This window comes from Callithrix jacchus, chromosome 6 (genome assembly GCF_049354715.1).
Source record: "Callithrix jacchus isolate 240 chromosome 6, calJac240_pri, whole genome shotgun sequence".
Classification (NCBI taxonomy): domain Eukaryota; kingdom Metazoa; phylum Chordata; class Mammalia; order Primates; family Cebidae; genus Callithrix; species Callithrix jacchus.
This window is the reverse complement of record NC_133507.1, coordinates 95,612,252-95,633,434: the sequence shown is the minus strand read 5'-3', so window position 1 is coordinate 95,633,434 and position 21,183 is coordinate 95,612,252. Positions and strand designations below refer to the sequence as shown.

Genomic DNA, 21,183 nt, shown 5'->3' with positions numbered 1-21,183 from the left:
AGAGGCTTTGGGGGAGTGGGAAATAGAGAGTTACTGTTTTGTGTGCACAGAGTTTCAGTTTTGCAAGAAGAAAACGTTCTGGGGATGAATAGTTGTCATAGTTACACAACAACATGAATGTACTTAATGCCTCTGAACTGTACACTTGAAAATGGTTAAAATGGTCAATTTTGTGTTACACACATTTTAGCATGATAAAGTTTTAAAAAAATTTAAGCACAGCTTCATTTAAATTTCACTTAAAATGTACCCTTCTCTTAAAATCCCATAATAATTATTCTGGTTTTTTCCTTTGGTAAGATACCTCACAGTTCCGCTGGCAGGCAGTCTCCCTCATTGTGATAAATCAATGAATGCAACTTGTTGGACTATAAGTTTGTTCCTAGGCGGGTTGGTTGAGGACAGTGGTAAGCAAATACCAAAGACAATATTGCCTTACGGGGAAATGCTGGCATCAGTGCTGCTATCTAGCAAATGAGTCTTGAGCTCAATATAGTTGGATGTTGGCTCTTAGACTTGCACATTAACTTGGGGATCCAGGAGTAAGGCTAAAGTAGACTCAAGTCCATAATGACCCTGGGACCTGGTAGAAATAAACTCAATACTTCTGGCCAAAAGCATCCACAGCGTGAGCCCCCAAGATTCCCACAGATAAACATCAACCAAATACAAGCTCACAATGAAGATTTTCAAACACTCAAGAAAAAGAGTGCCATAGTGCAACAGTAGTGCAAATCAGGATATTGGCATTGAAATTATCAAATATAGTTTATAAAATAATAGCATCTGAAGTGTTTGAAGAAATAAGCAATGAAATAATATAAACAAGATATTCTCAAAATATTTGCCTTCCATTCCATGGAGAAATATGTAAACACTTGCACATATAGTGTTCTTTCTGGTGGAACGTTATGCCATCCTTCATTTTACTTGTTGACTAGTTTACTGTCTGTCCTGCACCTCATGGTCCCGAGGAATGTAAGTTACACAAGGACTGGAGTTATACTGTCTAATATGTTTACTGCTATATTGCCAGCATTTAGAACAATACATAAATATTTGTTGGCCCAAAGCGCTCATTGGGGAATTGAATGTTCAACTTACCTTCAGATTTTCTTTGCTGCTCTTTCAGAAAATAAGGAGCATCTTCTCTGGTTACAGACTTGGAAATGTTTGGTTCTAAACAAGATCTTGGCAGCAAAAAGCCCAAGTTCACATTGCAGAGCTCCTCTTTGTGCAGAAGTAAGGGCTGCATGCTCAGCGTCTTTGTCCTGGGGTCCACCATCTCGATTTCATTTGGATGAGAAATTGCATGTGCTTGTGCCCATTCTTGACAAAATGAGGTTATTTGACTAAAGGGGGAGGGAAATGTTTGATTTAAAACTCAGTTGCCACGTTTTCTGAATCTCCAGTCCTCAGTCCAGCCTGACATCACTAGAAAGTTTGAAGAACTGTTTCCAAATGATGCTGCTGAATGGAAAGGCTGAATCCTGAAAGGGTAGGACATCTCCACCCAACTCCTCCTGGCCTCTCAGCCCTCTGTACCGTCGCCTGGAAGGATGAAGTTTCAGCCCATTCTCGTTTTCCCAAATGCCATTTCCTTGCACAGAGAAATCAGAGACCAAGGGCAGACATGGGGGATGCACCCTTTTATCTCCACAGGCACTGACTAGCCCAGTGCATCTCAAACTGTCTTTGATGAAGAACCAGCATTGAAATTGTCTAATCATTGTGAATGGATACTTATATAAAATATAAGTGAACTGCCATAAAAATGGAAGAAAAGTAAAAGACATGAAGAAATTAAGGCTCATTTTTTTTCACTACCTGTTCAGTGAACATAAGTTATTTGCCAAATTGTTCTGCGACTTTTAAAATGGTCACCCTCACAGCCTGTGCTGACCTCATCCTGGACTGGTAGCAGGATCACGGAACCACATTCCAGGTAGCTCTGCCTTACAGCAAGGTCAGCAAACTACCGCCCAGGGGCCAAATCTGGCCTTCAGCCTTATTCTATAGCTTTAATTGAATCACAGTCACACTCATTTGTTTATATATAGTCTGTGGCTGCATTCAAATGACAGTTGCTGAGTTGAATCACTGAAACAGAAACCCTGTGGCCCACAGAGCCAAAGAGTTTATGATCTGGCCTCTGCCACATACTATTTATTGTGACCTCTACTTTTAAGCATTATTATGGATTGAATTACTAATAATTTAGGTTGCCACATGAGTATCATTGCTTCATAGGTCATTTCAAATCTGACTTCAAAGAATATTCCTTACTTGTTTTCTTGTAAGTCTTCTTGGCTCATTTCTTGGGAAGGACTGAGATCTCCTGGAAAAGTCACAGTGATCTCAACACCTACAGAAACATATGACAGTAGTAGAAGGAAGAAAGTAATGAATTCCAGCGGAAAGCGGGAGACATACTTTATTTGTTTGGCTAACCTCTTATTAATGATTACAACATGGATGTTAACCAGGGGCTGAGGTTTAGCCATCTTTGTATCTTTCCTGTTCAGGATATGATAGATCCTAAATAAATGCTTACTTAAAGAGCAAAAAAAAAACATTTAATAATATTTTAGAGATGTAAAATAAAGTTTTATCATGAACTATGTTGTCCCCAGGATGGAGAAGACAGGGACACCTTCTACAAAGTGTAACGACACCTATCTCACAGCACTACCGGGAGGATTAAATGTGATAATTTATGTAACTCCAAAGAAGTCTGCTTGTATTTGTAATTTTGGTCATCTCCTGTCTTACTCCATGAAATAATTCCCAGAATAATCCTTAAGACAGAAAGTTCCAACTTGTAGAATAGACGTTTGCTCACAATATAACATGTTAAGCAAATGTATGTAAGAAACTAGTGGGAAGTACTCTAATATTGCCTGTTCTTTAAGGTGTGTTCATTCATTCCTTTTTTTTCATTCAACAAACTTTTATTAAGCATATGCCAAGCCCAGCGCTTTGTGCTGAAAACACAGAAATAAACAAGATGCTGCTGAAGCCCCAGTAGAGCTGATGAGAAAGTAAAGAATGCAGTGAGTTAAGCACTGTGATAGAAGCAAGTGGCATTGTGGGAGCAGAGAGGGGTGTCCTTCCAGGAGGACACAATGCTTGTCCCGGTATTCATTTCTACCCATTTATCTGTCAGAGACATTTATTCACTCAATCTGTATGTGCCTGGAGGAGCAATGGCTGTCTCAGCTCCACTAACTGAATGCCAGGGAAGGAATATTGCAGGGACGATAAGGTTAGGGTGTGAATCAGACATCCCTTCTCTGCCACTTCCTCAGTGACCTTGGGGAAGTTGCTAAATATCTATCACCATTATCTAAATTAGTGGATTTTTATTATTTTAAAGGACTTTGGATATATTTGTGTGATACAAAGGAACTACCATAGTGAAAGCATTTTTGTTGTTCAGTTTTTATACTTGTGCCATTTAATGAGATGAGTGCATTTAAAAAGAAAAAACAGTAAAAAAAATCCAAAAGGAAAAGTTTTGTTTACAATCAGGTAAATGATAATAGTGTTTACTATCATTGTCATCGAATATGATATTTTGTGCTACCACAAAAATGTAGCTAGCTTTGGTTTTCTTAACATTTCTCAAGTAAGACAACTTGATTGCATGTTTTCTAATACTATACAATAGCAAAGAGCACTTGTCTAAAAATGAAGTTTCCTTGGAATAGTCCCTTGTTTTTTAAGTTTTCAAAGAGCTTATCACCACACTATGTAGCACAAAATGAGGGGCTTGGAATTATTGAGCTGGAAGGAACTTAGAGGTCATCTAATTCAAGCCTTTTATTTTAGAGATGAAAAACTGATAGCAGTGAGTTTGCATGACATACTCAAGGTCATTCTCCTACTTGAAAGGAAGATAGATGTCTTTCATAACATTTTTGTAGTTATCCTTGAGTGCAAAAACCTAGCTGACATGTCAGAGTGAGAAAAACATACAGCATACATTCCTAATAACTAAACTGTCAGTGAAAAGAATGTTCTGGCACAAAGGCTAGATGCATTTAGTTCTTTGCTGTGGAAGTTAGAAAACTGAGTGTATTTACATGAACCATATCTAAGAACAACTGTACCTTGCAGTTGTCACGAATTAATAAACCCAGAGTGTTTTTGAACAAATTTAATGTGTTTAAAAGTCATCAGCTGACTTCTTTTTCAAACCAAGGAACAAAGATATGATAAGCACATGTAAAAAAATACCTGCCTCTTTAGATATTGTTAAGAGCTAATAGCCACCATCCTAATTGTTAGTCCGAAATGGAAAAAAAAAATAAGATCACAGAATGTACTGATTCTGAAATCTTCTAGAAACCTACGAATGTTCTCTTTGTTCTATCTCTTGAATACTGTGAGTTGCTGAGGGAGCTGTGGATAAGGCCTCTCAAGCTATCCAGTAGGCCAGGGAAGAGGATGTGTTATCGCAGGTAAAAACAAAACACTTGCTCTTAGCTGAGTGCACTTTTCACATAATGAGTGTAAATTAATCTGATCAGAAAATATTACCATAGAGAGAAATTAAAAGGCAGCATTACATCATAGCCACAAATACATTTTCTTTACAGAAGAGTTGAAAATGACATTCATAACCAGTCAGAAAATGATCATTAATTTGTTGTTAGTGTTAAAGCCATTATTTAAATAAAAACTTAAAATCTGGCCCAACCTAACTGATTTCAATAAAGAAAAATTATTTTCTCCAGAAAAGCCTTACTTTCCTGTTCTCCTTACTTTATTTTATTTGTTGAATTTTCGTGGGCACAGAATAGGTATGTATATTAATAGGGTCCTTGTTCTGTTTAGATGGATGTGTGTATCTGTCTAGATTGTGAGCATGGACATTCAAAATATTTTGATGCCATCTTCGTGTTTTGATGATTTCCTAAATTGTAAAGCTCAACACAGACTTAAAAAAAAAAAACTCTTTCCAGCCTCCTGTGCTGCTAGCTTCAGAAAGCTTACTTGAGAAACTGATGCATGTGAGCTACATGAAAAAAGATAAGGTACAGGCATTGTGTGTGCTGATGTGATTACCAGCAGAGGGAGGGGATTATTATTTTTTTTTTTCCTCTTTTCCTTTTTCTTTTTTTTTTTGAGAGGGAGTTTCTCACTTGTTGCCCAGGCTGGAGTGCAATGGTGTGATATCGGCTCATCGCAACCTCTCCCTCCCAGGTTCAAGTGAGTCTCCTGCCTCAGCCTACTGAGTAGCTGGGATTACAGGCATGTGCCACCATTTCCGGCTAATTTTTATATTTTTAGTAGAAACGGGGTTTCACTATACTGGCCAGGCTGGTCTTGAACTCCTGACCTTGTGATCCACCTACCTTGGACTCCCAAAGTGCTGGGATTACAGGCATGAGCCACAGCACCTGGCCATGAGGGGGTTCATACATTGAAGATAGGAGCAGCTCTCTGGTTATGGCAGAGGTGGCATGATTTGAGGGTCAGTAGCAGCCAGTTTTGAGATGTAGTTATGGGAATTCTTCCTGACCGTCCAACCTGGAGCCTTCCTGTTTTGGACTGGATGTTTTGAATGTCTGTGTCCCCTGCCACAAATGCATATGTTGAATCCCTAACCCCCATGTGTGGCTTATTTGGAGATGGGACCGCTAAGGAAGAAATGAAGGTTTCTTTTGAAGGTGTTAAGGGTAGGGCCCTAATCCAGTTGGGTTTGTGTCCTTCTAAGAAGAGTGCTCTGCCTGTGTGTGCACAGAGGAAAGTCCACATGGGAACAGAGCAGCCATCTGCCACCAGGAGGACAGCCTTATCAGAAACCCATCCCTGCTAGAACCTTGATCTTGGACTTCCCATTAAGAACTGTGAGAAAATAAATGGCTGCTATTTAAGACCCCTCAGTCTATGGTATTTTGTTTTGACAGCGTGAGTAGACTAAGAAAGTTCCTCTCCTCTGGTTGTTCAATGGTATACAAACTTCCTAATACCTTTCAAAATTCCCTTTCTTTTAAACCCAACCAAGACTAGGTTCTTGTATACCTGCAACTACAAATCACAATGAATGTAAACTATAGTAAAAAATTTTCTTTGTAGTAAAATTTTTTAAGCCCATTAATTTTAGGGAATAGGTTCTCTTGTTCACTCATGAAAAATGTGAATTTATAGGCTCAACTTCTAGTCTGTAAAATTTGTGTCTGTTAATTTTAAACAAATATATTTCTTTATGTGAGTATGGGAAAAAGTAGTAATCCTGACATGTTTGATAATTAGGATAATTATGAAAGATCATTCCGAATCTTACAGAAATTTGTGTTTCAAATTGCAGCAGTTTGCTTTTGAGACAAATGGCAATCTCTTAATATAACCAAGGAGGGGTAGATTGTAAAGGTCTTGTATATACATAATTATGTCAGATGTTTCAAAATATCAACATAAATTTAGAAAAAAAAGATTCATGTCTGTTATGTTCTGGGAAAATAGTGGGGTTTTTTTGTTTATTTGTTTGTGTTTTGAGACACAGTCTCACTCTGTCACCCAGGCTGGAGTGCAGTGGTGTGATCTCGACTCACTGCAACCTCTACCTCCCGGGTTCAAGCGATTCTTCATGTAGCCGGGATGACAGGTGTGTGCCACCATGCCCGGCTAATTTTGTATTTTTAGTAGAGACAGGGTTTTACCGTGTTGGTCAGGCTGGTCTTGAACTCCTGACCTCAGGTGATCTGCCCGCCTCGGCCTCCCAAAGTGCTGGGACAGGAGCAAGCCACAGCGCCTGGCTCATTTAAAGATATTTAAACCAGTATTTAAAATGAATATAATGCATAATAATATTCACAGCACTTTTATTTCAGAATTTGTGACTGGAAAGAGTAGCTAGCTCAACTGAAATCTCTATCAACTGTGAGATGAAATTTTATTAGGAAGAGAATTTCTTCTTTCAAATTTGTAACTCGAGTTATTTAAAGCTTAAAACTGAAAGAACTTAGTGGAGATGCCTCATAAGTGTTATGGCTCCCATATGAAAACTGAAAATAGACTGAGCACAGTGGCTCATACCTGTAATCCCAGCAGTTTGGGAGGCCGAGGCAGGCAGATCACCTGAGGTCAGGAGTTAAGAGGCCAGCCCGGCCAACGTGTTGAAACCCCTCTCTACTAAAAATACAAAAAAATTAGCCGTGTGTGGTGGCGGGCACCTGCAGTCCCAGCTATTCAGGAGGCTGAGGCAGGAGACTTGCTTGATTTCGGGAGGCGGAGGTTTCGGTGAGCTGAGAACACGCCATTGCACTCCAGCCTGGGCGACCAGAGTGAAACTCTGTCAGAAAAAATAAAAAACTGAAAATATTGCAAATCAAGTTTAAAAGAATGACTCACATCTTAAATGCTGAGTTATCTCCAGATTGAGCAGAATAAATGAAATATTTAACCTGGAAGGCGCTTGGGACACCATTAGTATTCTGAGAGCTTGCCTTTGAAGTCTATGAAAGTCAAAGGCGGACTGCAAGGACCGTTCTGAAGGGTTTCAGGGTTTCTTTCCTTAGCTCTTTCAGGCTTAATGCTGTTTATAATTTTTTTTTTTTTAGATGAAGTTTCACTCTGGTTGCCCAGGCTGGAGTGCAATGGCGTGTCTTGGCTCACTGCAACCTCCGCCTCCTGGGTTCCAGCGATTATCCTCCTCAGCCTTCCAAGTAGCTGGGATTACAGGCGCGCACCACCACCCCCAGCTAATTTTTTTATTTTTAGCACAGATGGGGTTTCTCCATGTTGGTCAGGCTGTTCTCCAACTCCCAACCTCAGGTGATCCGGCCGCCTTGGCCTCCCAGAGTGCTGGGATTACAGACGTGAGTCACCACACCCGGCAATGGTGTTCATAATTTTTTGGTATTTTGTTTTTGTTTTGATATGGAGTCTTACTCTGCTGCCAGGCTGGAGTGCAGTGGTACAATCTCGGCCCACTGCAACCTCTGCCTCCCGGTTCAAGCGATTCTCCTGCCTCAGCCTCCCAAGTAGCAGGGACTACAGGTGCGCACCACCACACCAAGCAAATTTTTGTATTTTTAGTAGAGACATGGTTTCACCATGTTGGACAGGATGGTCTCGATCACTTGACTTCGTGATCCACCGCCTCGGCCTCCCAAAGTGGTGTTCATAATTTTAACGGTTACTAAATTACTTTCTGCCCTCAGACTGGGGAGGGAAGATTCCCAGTGGGCGTGAGAAAGGCAGGCGGCTGCCCAGGAGAGGGCAGCATCACACCAGCGCCGGGAGGAGACGCTGCTGCGGAGAACTGCAGCCTGCGGGGAGCTGTGAAGGGCTGAGAAATGCGCATAGAAGAGAGCAGCTTCCCAGGAATGTTAGAAATGGAAGCCAGAAAATTGCCCAGGACAAATTGCAGCGGTTCAAATAAACGTTTACTTTAAGAGGGTTATGAATGAATAGACGTGCAAATGGCATAGCCGTGGCAACTGTGTTCTGAGGCGAGAATCTGCAAATACCTTGTGGTCTGTTAAGTGCAAGGGCACTTAGGGTGGGACAGGATAACTAATGTTTAAAATGGGTAGTGTTCTGGAAGATTCCAGACTTATGACTTTGTAAATAAAAGACCGAGACTGGGGGGGGGGGGGTGGTTTTCATGCCTTGTTCACTCCCCCACCTTCCCCTAAGGGACAGCAGCTGATGGATTCATGTGTGGCTCTGGAAGGGAACCCATCACAGGAGCTGCTGGAAGATTCTGAGAGGAAGGAAATGGGGAACGGGCAGGGAACCCATCACAGGAGCTGCTGGAAGATTCTGAGAGGAAGGAAATGGGGAACGGGCGTTATCAGACAATGAGGAAGGGACAGAGAATGGCTTGGCTGAGCTGGAGTGAGGTGGATTAAAAGAGCCAGAGAGCATTGCCTATTCTGGAGGGGCAAATTGCCTAGACCCACTGATTCAGATATAGACCAAAAGGTAGTATTATGAGTGGTTTTTCTTCTCCTTTGGGCTTTTTCTGTGTTTTCAAACCTTTTTTTTTTTTTTAACTTTTCTTGCAGGAATTAAGCTTAGGGGTGTAAATGTAGGTTTGTTCCATAGGTAAATGTATGTCATGGGGTTTGTTGTACAGATTATTTAGTCACCCAGGTATTAAGCCTAGTACCCATTAGTTATTTTTCCTGATCCTCTCCCTCCTCCCACCCTCTACCCTCTGATAGGCCCCAGTGTCTGTTGTTCAAACTTCTACAATGAGCACTTCTGAAATTGGAGAGACGCCTGTATGATAATGTTATCTTGTAAACACATGAGGAAGTGAAGCCCGATACCTTCTGTCCTGGGTTGCCAGTCCTGTCTACCACCACTGGAGTCTTCTTCGCTAACCAGTGTAGAATGACTGCAGTCACCATCTTGGTCAAACTTCTGCAATATCATAAAATTCAAAACTCAGTTATTTGATGTTCCAGTTTGTTGGCAGAGTGAATGTTGATTTTTCTGGGCTAAAATTCATACCATGGATTCCTTTTAAATTGGATCAAGTATTTAGGACTAAAATAATAGGAAAGTATCTGCCCCTGGAGCACTAGGCTCAGACAGTCGTGGATGTGATTAATTGCATAATCAAAAATGAAGAGCAAAGCTGAAATCACATCGACACATAGAAATTCAGTATTTTATACTTTATCATCTCAGCACCCAGGCTGCTAAGCTGCCACAAATTCCATCTGGGTGGGTGACTGGAAAGAATCCTTCGGCCACAGTCACAGTGAACAACCCTAAAGGAACGTGATATTTTCCATAATGCCTCCCTGGGGCATCATTTACAAATGGTGAGAATGGAAATCCCTGCCCCTTGTGGAAGCTGCAGATATAACCCTAGACTGAAAGGAGGCAGCAAAGCTGATTAAAGTCTTCCCTATGACGGCTATCTCATCTAAATCATGGTGAACAACCTCTTAAACTTCCTTTTTACTCTCTAGAAAAAAATCATTATAGTTGAAAACCAACTTGATTTACAAAAAGTACTCCAAACATTTTAAAGAAGAAATGTTTTCTTAGTATAATTCATTGTTTTCGATAGGTTCCTTCATTAGACGTTATGGCTGGTGATTTTAGGCTTTTAAATTTCGAGAACCATGAAAGACCCAAGTAGTAGTTAATACATCCCATCACAACCCTAATGTTACAACTAGCTGTCTGGCTTCTATGATCTAGGTGGATGACCTATTTAAGGGGACTGTTGGATAAGAAGTCTTTGCCCTAAATGCATAAGCCTGCCATCTGAAATGTCAGAGAATTGACAAGTCACAAAAATTCTCTGATAGTTCATTTATTAATTCTGGAGAGAACTTGGAAGTTTCTTGCTTTTCTCTCTTTGTTCATTTTAATTGTCATAGCAAATAATACAAATCGGCCAGGCACAGTGGCTAACTCCTGTAATCCCAGCACTTTGGGAGGCTGAGGCAGGTGGATCACTTGAACTCAGGAGTTCGAGACCAGCCTGAGCAACATGGAGAAACCCTGTCTCTACTAAAAATAAAAAATTAGTGGGGCATGATGGCACACACCTGTTGTCTCAGCTACTTGGAGGGCTGAGGCAAAACGATGGCTTAAACCTGGGAGGTCGAGGCTATGGTGACCTAGTATCATGCCACTGCATTCCAGCCTGGGTGACAGAGTGACACTCTGTCAAAAGAAAGAAAGAGAGAAAAAGAGGAAAGGCAAGAAAGGAAGAAAGAGAAAGAAAGAAAATAAAAAATGAAACAAATAAAAAGGAAATAAAAGTAAAACTTGGCTAGGCCTGGTGGGTCACACATGTAATCCCAGCATTTTGGGAAGCCGAGATGGGTGGATTGCTTGAGGCCAGCCTGGACAACATGGTGAAACCCCATCTCTACAAAAAAATACAAAAATTAGCCGGGCATGGTGGCATGTGCCTTGTAGTCCCAGCTACTCAGGTGGCTGAGGTGCAAGGATCATTTGAGCCATAGGAGGTTGAGGCTGCAGTGAGCCGTGATTGTGCCATTGCACTCCAGCCTGGGCAACTGAGTGATACCGTGTCTCAAAAATTAAAAAAAAAATAACAAGTAAAACCCTCCATTTATACAATCATTAAAAATATTTTAGGTATTCGATCATAATAACTTAGTTGTTATACTTTTATTCAGCAGTTCATACTTAAAAATTGTTTTTTAATTTTTAACTTTTATGGGTACATAGGTATATATATTTATGGGTTACAGGAAACATTTTGAAATAGGCATGCAATGTGTAAAAATACATCAAGGTAAATGGGGTATTCCTTACATCAAGCATTTATCCTTTTTGTTACAAATGATTCAATTAAACTCTTTTAGTTATTTTTAAAGGTACAATTAAATACTACTGACTATAGTCACCCTGTTGTGCTATCAAATTCTAGGTCTCATTCATTCTTTCTTTTCTTTTTTTTCTTTTTGTTCTCTCTTTTGGTTTGTTGTTCATTCTTTCTAGCTATTTTTTTTGTACCCATTAACCAACCCCCTTCCTCCCTATTCCCTCCTACCCTTGTTAATATTTTCTAAAACATTTTCTATCTTCTCCTGGTAAAAGTTGGGTGCCCAATTTCAGACTATCCTGGTTGTCAATGGCAGATGAGTTCACTTAGCTCCAGGCTGTTGTCAATTTCACTGCTTATCCTTCTCTGTATTTCAAAACTTCTACCATTATCTGGCAAATTCCTCCTCCTTCCTAGAAAATCACAAAGGGGGATTTACTCTTCTTAGAACATATGCAAATATGAAAACATATTTTTGAAAAGCAACATTTTAAAATATAAACTGACAACCAAAAAGCAAACACCATTAACATAGAAATCATATTTTATTTGTCTTTCTCCTTAGTATTTAAAAATATAGTTGCATCATATAATTTTTTTATCTGGCTTTTCCACTTAAACACAAATTCATAAGCAATCTACTAAGTAAGCATCATTTTAGTGGAATTTAAAATGTATTTCCTTCAACAAATATCAGAGGGTCATAATAGCACTTTTTTTTGTTTTGAGATGGAGTCTTGCTCTGTCGCCCAGGCTGGAGTGCAGTGGTGCAATCTCAGCTCACTGTAACCTCCACCTCCCAAGTAGCTGGGACTATAGGCATGCTCCACCACACCCAGCTAATTTTTGTATTTTTAGTAGAGACGAGCTTTTAATCGTGCTGGCCAGGCTGGTCTCAAACTCCTGACTTTGTGATTCACCCACCTTGGCCTCCCAAAGTGCTGGAATTATAGGTGTGAGCCACCGCACCTGGCCAATAGTACTTTAATAAGCCCCATTAGTCTTACAATGTAAGTCCCATGAGGTTTAGTAGGTTTTAGATTCTTCATTATTATACATAGTGCTATTACATATTTGCAACTAATACCCTAATTTTACATTATTTCTTTAGAGTAGATCCTTAGAGATGGAATTATTGATCCAAAGACTATGAAAAAGTGGTTTTTTGTACACACATTGCCTTAAAAGTAAAGCTTATCTCTATTTATAATCTAGCAGCAGTGAATGACTGTGCTACATCATATCTTGTCCCTTATCATCATTGCTTTATATTATTGTTTTCCCTTCTTTTCACAGGTATTGCTTTTTTTTTTGTTTTATGGGTTTTTTTTTGGCAGTGTCTCACTCTGTCACCCAGGCTGGAATGCAGTGGTGCTATCATGGCTTACTGCAGCCTCGAACTCCTGGGTTCAGTTGATCCTCCAACCTCAGTCTCCCGAGTAGCTGAAACTATAAGTGGAATCATGCCCTGCCCCTTTTCATTTTATTTTTTTCTTTTTTGAGACAGAGTCTTGCTCTGTCACCTAGGCTGGAATGCTGTGGTGCAGTCTCAGCTCACTGCAAACTCCACCTTCCATGTTCAAGCAGTTCTCCTGCCTGAGCCTCCCAAGTAGCTGGGATCACAGGTGCCTGCCCCCATGCCTGGCTAATTTTTTTTTCCTATTTTTAGTGGAGAGGGGGTTTCACTATGTTGGCCAGGCTGGTCTTAAACTCCTGACCTCAAGTGATCTACCTGCCTCAGCCTCCTAAAGTGCTGGAATTACAGGTACCTACCATCATGCCTGGCCGACTTTTCATTCTATTATATTTAATGTAATATATGGAATTGGTCTTATTATTGTTGTTTGAATGTGCATACTTTGATTAATAGAAAAGTTGGAGATAGTTTTAGGTGCTTATGGGTCATCTGAATTTTACTCTTGTAGTATTATATATCTATAGTTTTTATAGATATCTAGATCTAGTCTAGATATCTATATATCTAGACTAGATCCTTAGTCTAGAACACACTACCAGACCTCAAAACACATTTCTACCATTTCATCTAATTACAGTGATTCTATGAAGTTTTTATGCTAAGCTTTGGGAAAACAGCAGCCTTCATTTGGAAGTGTTAGGCATATAACTGGTTCTCACATCAAGTTTCCATGTTGATTACTGGGCTGTGGTCAATCTCAACTGCTCAGTTCATTTGTCAGTTGGTTCTGTAGGAAAAGTTGGAAGATGGCAGTGTGGTCATACCCACCTACAAAATCCATAATAACTAGCATTTATATATATTGTGCCAGACACTGTTCTATATGCATTATTCATATTAACCCATTTATGGGTTAAGTTGAAAATTATTTTGTGCAAAAAATCAGACCTTGTTGATGACTTTAAGCAGTAGAATATAAATAACTCCCACAAGCCCAGTGTTCCAATAATGGAACGCTAGGCATAATGGGTTAACTAATTTAATCCTCACAACTCTAAAGTTAAGATCTATTTTATCTTCATTTTATACCTGTGGCCTAGATAAGTTAAGTAGCTTACACAAGGTCACACAGCTAGCCAGTGGCAGAGCCAGAATTCACATCCAGACTCTGAAATCTGAGTCCAGAGCTTGTGACCACTCTGTGATCTTGTTACCATGAAAAGTTTGAAACAATGAATTTCAACAAGAATGAGGGAAAAAAGGAATTAACAAGCAAAATAAAGAGAAAGGATACTTAAACCTAATTGATAAGTTTTTCACAGAAAAAGAAAAAAATAATAAATGTGTGATACCTATAAGTACCTGATAAAAATGCATAGAAAAAGGAAAAAAAATCATAAATGTGTGATACCTATAAGTGCGTGATAAAAATTTATGCCCTGGAATAAACTGAAAAACTGTAAATATCACAATCAAAAGAATGTAGGGAATAAGATTTACTTTTAAGGTGATCATGGAAGTGAAGACTCAAACAGAAACAGCTCAGAATTTTCTAATTTCTTTTAGGATGCTAACCATGAATGACTTTAAGGTGTGCTTGGGTGCCACAAAGAGAATTGAAATAGTGACACCTAGTTGTGAGTAAAAGAGAGAAAACATGAGAACAGCAAATCCCAAACACAGATGGATTTTGTAAGCCATTGACAACTCCGCAGGAGCTGATAGGTGGACAAGAAATAGAGCATCGCATTCTAACCTGCAGACAACAGTGCACCAAACATACAGAAGGTAAAGGCACAATGGAAATTAGACGTGATTAAATTTTTAATTTTTATCTTTTAGAGACATGGGGTCTCGCTCTGTCGCCAAGGCTGGAATGCAGTGGCACAATTATAGTTCACTGTAGCCTCTAACTCCTGGGTTTAAGTGATTCTCCTACCTCAGCCACCAGAAAGTAACTGAAAGTACAGGTGCACGCCACCATAACCAGCTAATTTTTAATTTTTTTTGTAGAGACAAAGTCTTATTATGTTGCTCAGGAGGGTCTCGAATGCCTGGACTCAAGGGATCTTCCCACTTCACCCTCCCCAAGTGCTGAGATTACAGGCATGAGCTACCATACCCAGCCTATGATAAAATTTTGAAAGAAGATTCTCTTCAGATGAAAAAAGGCAATCTTCAGATGAAAAAAGGCAACTGGTGAGTCTGTAACGAGCCTCTCTGGAGCTGTCCTACAGGCAAGGCAGCTACTTATATTTGTAAACTGTAAAAACCTATTTCAAACAACCAAAAAGAAAACCAAGCTTTCATTTAAAGAAAAAGTGAAAGGGATTTAAACCCCAGTTAAACCACTAGGGAAGAAAAGTCAAGTACAATACTGAAAAAGTCTATTTCTCTCTCAAAAAGGAGTTTTAACTTTATTTCAGCTGCAATAAGAAAAAACACCTATGAAAGTTTTCAAAAAGTTTTAAAGTTGCCTCAAAAAATGTACTGATCAGGCACAGTGACTCACACCTGTAACCACAGCACTTAGGGAGGCCATGGTGGGATAATCTCTTGAGGCCAGGAGTTTGATGTTGTTGTTTGTTTGTTTGTTTAGAAACAGACTCTCCCTCTGTCATCCTGGCTGGAGTGCAGTGGTGTGATCATAGCTCACTGTAACTTTGAACTCCCAGACTTGAGTGATCCTCTTGCCTCAGCCTCCCAAGTAGTTAGGACTACAGGAGCAACAGCATCACACCTGTCTGAGGCCAGGAGTGTGAGACCAGCCTGAGCAGCATAGTGAGACCCCGTTTCTCCAAATTATTTTTAAACATTTATTTCAATGTCTTAATATGAAGTGATATATTTAGCCCTTTTAAAAAGAATATTGCTTAAATAAGCCATAAAAATGAAAAGCAAATATGTTTTCATATTTGAAATGAAAATATGAAATCAAAATTTCATATTGAAAATGGAAAGAAATATCTTTTTTTTTTTTTTTGAGATGGAGTTTCGCTCTTGTTACCCAGGCTGGAGTACAATGGGGCAATCTCGGCTCACCACAACCTCCGCCTCCTGGGTTCAGGCAATTCTCCTGCCTTAGCCTCCTGAGTAGCTGGGACTACAGGAAAAGAAATATCTTATGCTTGACACTTACCTTAAAGATTTGTCTCTATTATATTTGATTACTATATAATATTGGTAACCAAACACAATGCAACCACAAAACCTAGCAAATTTCTCAGTCTCAGCACTGTTGACATTCAAGACCAGATAATTCTTGGCTGTGGGGGCTATCCTGTGCCTGGTAGGATGTTTAGGAGCATCCCGGACCGGTACCCACTAGATTCCAGTTGCCTTCTCCCCTAGGGATGATGCCAGAAATGTCTGCAAACAGTCAAATGACCCTGTAGGATGGGAGGGGTGGATTTGGGGTAGAAATCACTTCCTTGTTTAGGAACTGGGGTACTAAACCTACTTTGGTAGGAAGCAGACTAAACTACTTAGAAAAGTTATAAATGCACAAAGTTAAAATATTCAAATAGGATTCTAAAAGGAACGTTTCTATGGTAGCTCATCCCACCCCATGTCCCAGAGAAGTCTTGATTTAACCATTTCTTTATTTTTAATTTTCACTTAATTTTTATCTAAATTAAACTGCACATTTAAAAAATCAAATAATGGTGAAAGACTTACACCAAGAAAAAAAGTCGCCCTTTTCCTCACAGGCAACCACTTCCACACTTTTAGCTGTTTCTTTTGGTATTTTCTTCCATATTTCTGCATAATTATCATGCTGTCTCTTGATTCATCAAAGTAAGGCATCATCTATTAACTTATTGTGGTAGTTAATAATTTAATGTTCTTATGCCCTGCTCCCATCCTCCCAATACATTTACCTTCTTTGTTGTTAAATCAATAGTCAATGTGCTAATTATGATTATGAGGATATTGTACTATATAGTTATACAATTATACTGTAGTATGATTATGCTTTCTTTCTTGTATAACTGGTTTTTTTTCCTGAACAAAACCCCAAGCCCTTGCTTGTTTGTTTAAACAGATTTTATTTTTAGGGAAGTTTTAAGTTTACAGCAAAATTAAGAGGAATATATAGGCTGGGCGCAGTGGCTCACATCTGTAATCCTAACACTTTGGGAGGCCAAGGTGGGCAGATCACCTGAGGTCAAGGGTTTGCGACCAGCCTGGCCAACATGGTGAAACCCAGTCTCTACTAAAAATACAAAGATTAGCCAGACATGGTGGCACATGCCTGTAATTTCAGCTACTCAGGAGGCTGAGGCAGGAGAATCACTTGAACCCAGGAAGTGGAGGTTGCAGGGAGCTGAGATCGTGCCAATGTGTTCCAGCCTAGGTGACAGAGTGAGACTCAAAAAAAAAAAAAAAAAAGCAGAAAGTATAGTGATTTCCCATATACTCTCTGCTCCCATACATGCACAGCCTCACCCATTATTAACGTCCCCCTCCAGAGTGATAAATTTGTTACAGTTGTCCATAGTTAACATTAAGTTTCACTCCTGGCGTTATATATTCTATGAGTTTGAACAAATGTATAATGACCTATATCCATCATTACAGAATCATACAATCATACAGAGTAGTTTCACTGCCCTAAAAATCTCCTTTGCTCTGCCTATTCATCCCTCTTTCCCCTAATCCCTTGGTTTTTTTATTTCTAGTTGATTTATTTTATTTACTTTCTTATGTCTTTTTATTAAATGCCTAAATCTTCCCAACCTCAGTGGTCTCTCCACTTGGTGAAATTTATCAGACAATGTATCTGTTCTGTTTCCCTCCTCTGTCCTGTTCCCTGCCCCTACCCCCATCCCCCAATTATCTGAGCTCTTTGTTTTCTAGACTTGCTACATAGCTGCAGTCCTGGGACCTGCCTTCTTCATTATACCAATCATTCCCTCCTCTCTCCGGATCCCTGAGTCATAGATCCTATTTCTTCCTTTATTTATTTAGTTTCTCAATTTAATAGAGCACTTAGTAACTTCCTTAACAGGTATCAGAAGTAAGATGTTTGAGGTTTCTGTGTCTGAAAAATGTATTTAGTGAACTCTAATGTTTGATTGATAGTTTGGGTATAGAATCCTAATTTGAAAACCATATTCAGTTAGGCCAGTGGTTCACACCTGTAATCCCAGCACTTTGGGAGGCTGAGGTGGGCAGATCACCTCAGGCCAGGAGTTCAAGATCAGACTGGGTGACATGGTGAAACCTCATCTCTACAAAAAAATACAAAAATTAGCTCAGCGTGGTGGAGAATGCCTGTAGTCCCAGCTATTCAGGAGGCTGAGGTGGGAGGATTGCTGGAGCCCAGGAGGCGGAGGTTGCAGTAAGCTGTGATCACGCTACTGGCCACTGCACCCCAGCCTAGGTGACAGGGTGAGACAGTGTCTCCAAAAAAGAAGAAAAGAAAAAAGACTATTTTGTCCAGGCTGGTTTCAAACTTCTGGGCTCAAGTGATCCTCCCATCTCAGCCTCCTGAGTAGCTGGGACTACAGGTACAGGTGTGCACAACCATGCCTGGATGAAACCGTATTCTTTTCTTTTGTGTGTGTCAGATATTTGAAGACATTCCCTACTCCACCCTTTTTCAATTACTTTTGATTTTAGTATAGCATACATTCAGAAAAGGGCACTTACCATATGTGTATATATTATTATTATTTTTTTTTTTGAGATGGAGTCACCCAGGCTGGAGTGCAATGGTGTGATCTCAGCTCACTGTAACCTCCGCCTCCTAGGTTAAAGTGATTCTCCTGCCTCAGCCTCCTGAGTAGCTAGGACTACAGGCATGTGCCACTACGCCCAGCTAATTTTTTGTATTTTTAGTAGAGACAGGGTTTCACCATGTTAGCCAGGTTGGTGTCGATCTCCTGACTTCATGATCCACCTGCCTTAGCCTCCCAAAGTGCTGGGATTACAGGCATGAGCCACTGAACCCGGCCTATGTATAGATTAATTTTAATAAACCAAACACATTGTGTATCCAGGACCCAGATTAAACAAAAGAACACTACCAATATCCCCAAAGAACACTCTTATGCAAGTGCTATTCTGAATTCTAACACCTTAGATTTGTTATTCCTCCTTTGGTCTTTATATAAATAGAGCCATACAGGATTTAATTTTTTATGTCTGGCTTCTTTTGCTGAACCGTGTATTTGTGAGATTCATTTGTATTGTTGCATGTAATTTTAGATCATTCATTCTCATTCTCATTTATGTGTAGTTTTACACTATGTGAATATACCACAATTTATGTATTCTTTCTATTCTTGATAGGCACTTGGGTAGTTTTCATTTTGGGGCTATTATGATAGTGCTGCTATGATAATTGTAATATGTAGCTTATGGTAAACATATGTATGCATTTCTGTTTAGGAGCAGAATTGCTGGTTCACAGAGTATGCATATATTTCTCTTAAACGGCCACCAAAAAACAGCTTTTTAAAGTTATTCTAATAGTTCATTCTCCTATCAGCAGTGTAGGAGAATTCTGGTTGCTCTACATACTTGTCAACACTTGATATTTTCCAACTTTTAAAATTGTAATCATTCTGTGGATGTGCAGTGTTATCACATTGTAGTTTAAAATTACATTTAACCAATGACTAAAAGCTGAGCATCTTTTACTATATTTTGTTGGCCATTTAGACATCTTTTTTTGCTAAGTGACTGATCCAGTTTTTGCCCACTTTCTGTTAGCCTATCTATTCCCAATTGCTGGGAGTTTTAAAAATTTTTTCTGAATTTGTCAGATACATACATTTTAAGTATCTTTTCTCACTTTTTGAGTTGCTTATTATTAATGGTGTCTTTAGATAAAAAGAAATGCTTAATTTAATATAGTTCATTTAATTAACTTTTCTTTAATGGCAAGCATTTTGTGTGTGTGTTTTGTTGTAAAAATCATTGCCAGCTCCAAGGTCACAAAGATTTTATCTTATATTTTTTTCAAAAGCATTAGTGTGGTCAGGCACAGTGGCTCACATCTAGAATTCCAGCAGTTTGGGAGGATGAGGCAGGGTCATTGTTTGATGCCAGGAGTTCAAGAACAGCCTGGACAACAAAGCAAGACCCCATCTCTACCAAAAATAAATTTTAAAAAATTAGCCAGAAATGGTGGCATGTGCCTGCAGTCCCAGCTATTCAGGAGGCTGAGGCAGGAGGATTGTTAGGGCCCAGGAATGCTAGGCTGTAGTGAGCTGTTATGTTTCACATTTTAGATTCCAATCAATGTGGAATTGATTTTGTGTACAATGTGAGGTAGGGGTCAACATATGTATTGTTTTCTATATGGCTATCCATTCAACCCAGAACCATGTATTGAAAATTCTTTCCCCTATTGCACTACAGCATGAACTTTGTCATAAATCAGGTAATGGATGTATCTATATTTGTGTCAGTGTCACACTGCCTTAATTGATTTAGCTTTATAATAAACTTGATATCTGGTAGCCTACCTCTTCCAACTTTGTTCTTCAATTTTGCCCTCACTGTTCTTGGCCTTTTGCCTTTCCATATAAATTTAGAATCAGCTTGTTAATTTACACTCACACATACAAACCTGCTAGGTTTTCATTGGGACTGTGTTGAATTTACAAACTAACTTGGCAGAATTGACATCTTTACAAAATTAAATTTTCCAATCCACGAACATGTTACATCATTCTATTTATTAAAGTCTTCTTAAAATTTTCAGCAATATTTTATTATTTTCACTGTAGAGGTCTTTTATTGTTCCATATATTTGTAACTGCCTGTATTTGTATCTTACAGTGGTATTTTTCTTTTTCTTTTTTGAGATGGAGTTCTGCTCTGTCACCCAGGCTAGAGTGCAATGGAGTGGTCTCAGCTCACTGCAACCTCTGACTCCCTGGTTCAAGTGATTCTCCTGCCTCAGCCTCCCGAGTGGTTGGGATTACAGGTGCCTGCCACCATGCCTGGCTAATTTTTGTATTTTTAGTACAGACAGGGTTTCACCATGTTGGTCAGGCTGGTCTCAAATTCCTGACATCGTGATCTGCCCAGCTTGGCCTCCCAAAGTGCTGGGATTACAGGCATGAGCCACCGCACCCAGCCTTACAGTGGCATTTTTAAGATATCTGGTGTCATTCTATATATTATCCTTTATATTCCTATCCTTTATATTATCTCTCTCTCTCTGAAAACTTTTAGGATCCTCTTGTAGCCTCAGGGCTTTAAAACTTCATAATACTTTAGGGTTATTTATTTAGTCACTGTCCTGAAGTGTTGGGTCATACAGTGATGGGACCTGCAGTGATGGATCCTTTAAACTTGAAAACTCATATCATTTGGTTGTGATAACATTTTTTTTCTTTTTTTTTTTTTTTACTTTTCTCTCTTCCCTTTAAAACTATTTCTTCCCTTTCATTTATTTGTACTCCACGTGTCATCTGTATTCCTTGTGGTTTTGGAAGTACTTTTCATACTGGAGGTTTTCCTCAAATACCTG

At 39.4% G+C, this 21,183-nt stretch overlaps 1 protein-coding gene across 5 annotated transcripts in view; it reads right to left on the bottom strand.

The window, feature by feature from the left end:
• The window catches only part of MAP3K19 (mitogen-activated protein kinase kinase kinase 19), an 84,802-nt gene that overhangs the window by 35,532 nt on the left and 28,087 nt on the right, over positions 1-21,183 (bottom strand). For all 5 annotated transcript variants that reach the window (XR_013518971.1, XM_035305055.3, XM_035305057.3 and 2 more), the window contains 3 exons: positions 9,288-9,381; positions 2,287-2,365; positions 1,105-1,352 (listed from right to left, as the gene is read on the bottom strand). Coding sequence is in view for 4 of the 5 variants with exons in the window: in XM_035305055.3 (XP_035160946.1) it covers positions 1,105-1,352; positions 2,287-2,365; positions 9,288-9,381 (421 nt within the window). In the remaining variant the exon portion in view is untranslated. The remainder of the gene's footprint in view (positions 1-1,104; positions 1,353-2,286; positions 2,366-9,287; positions 9,382-21,183) is intronic.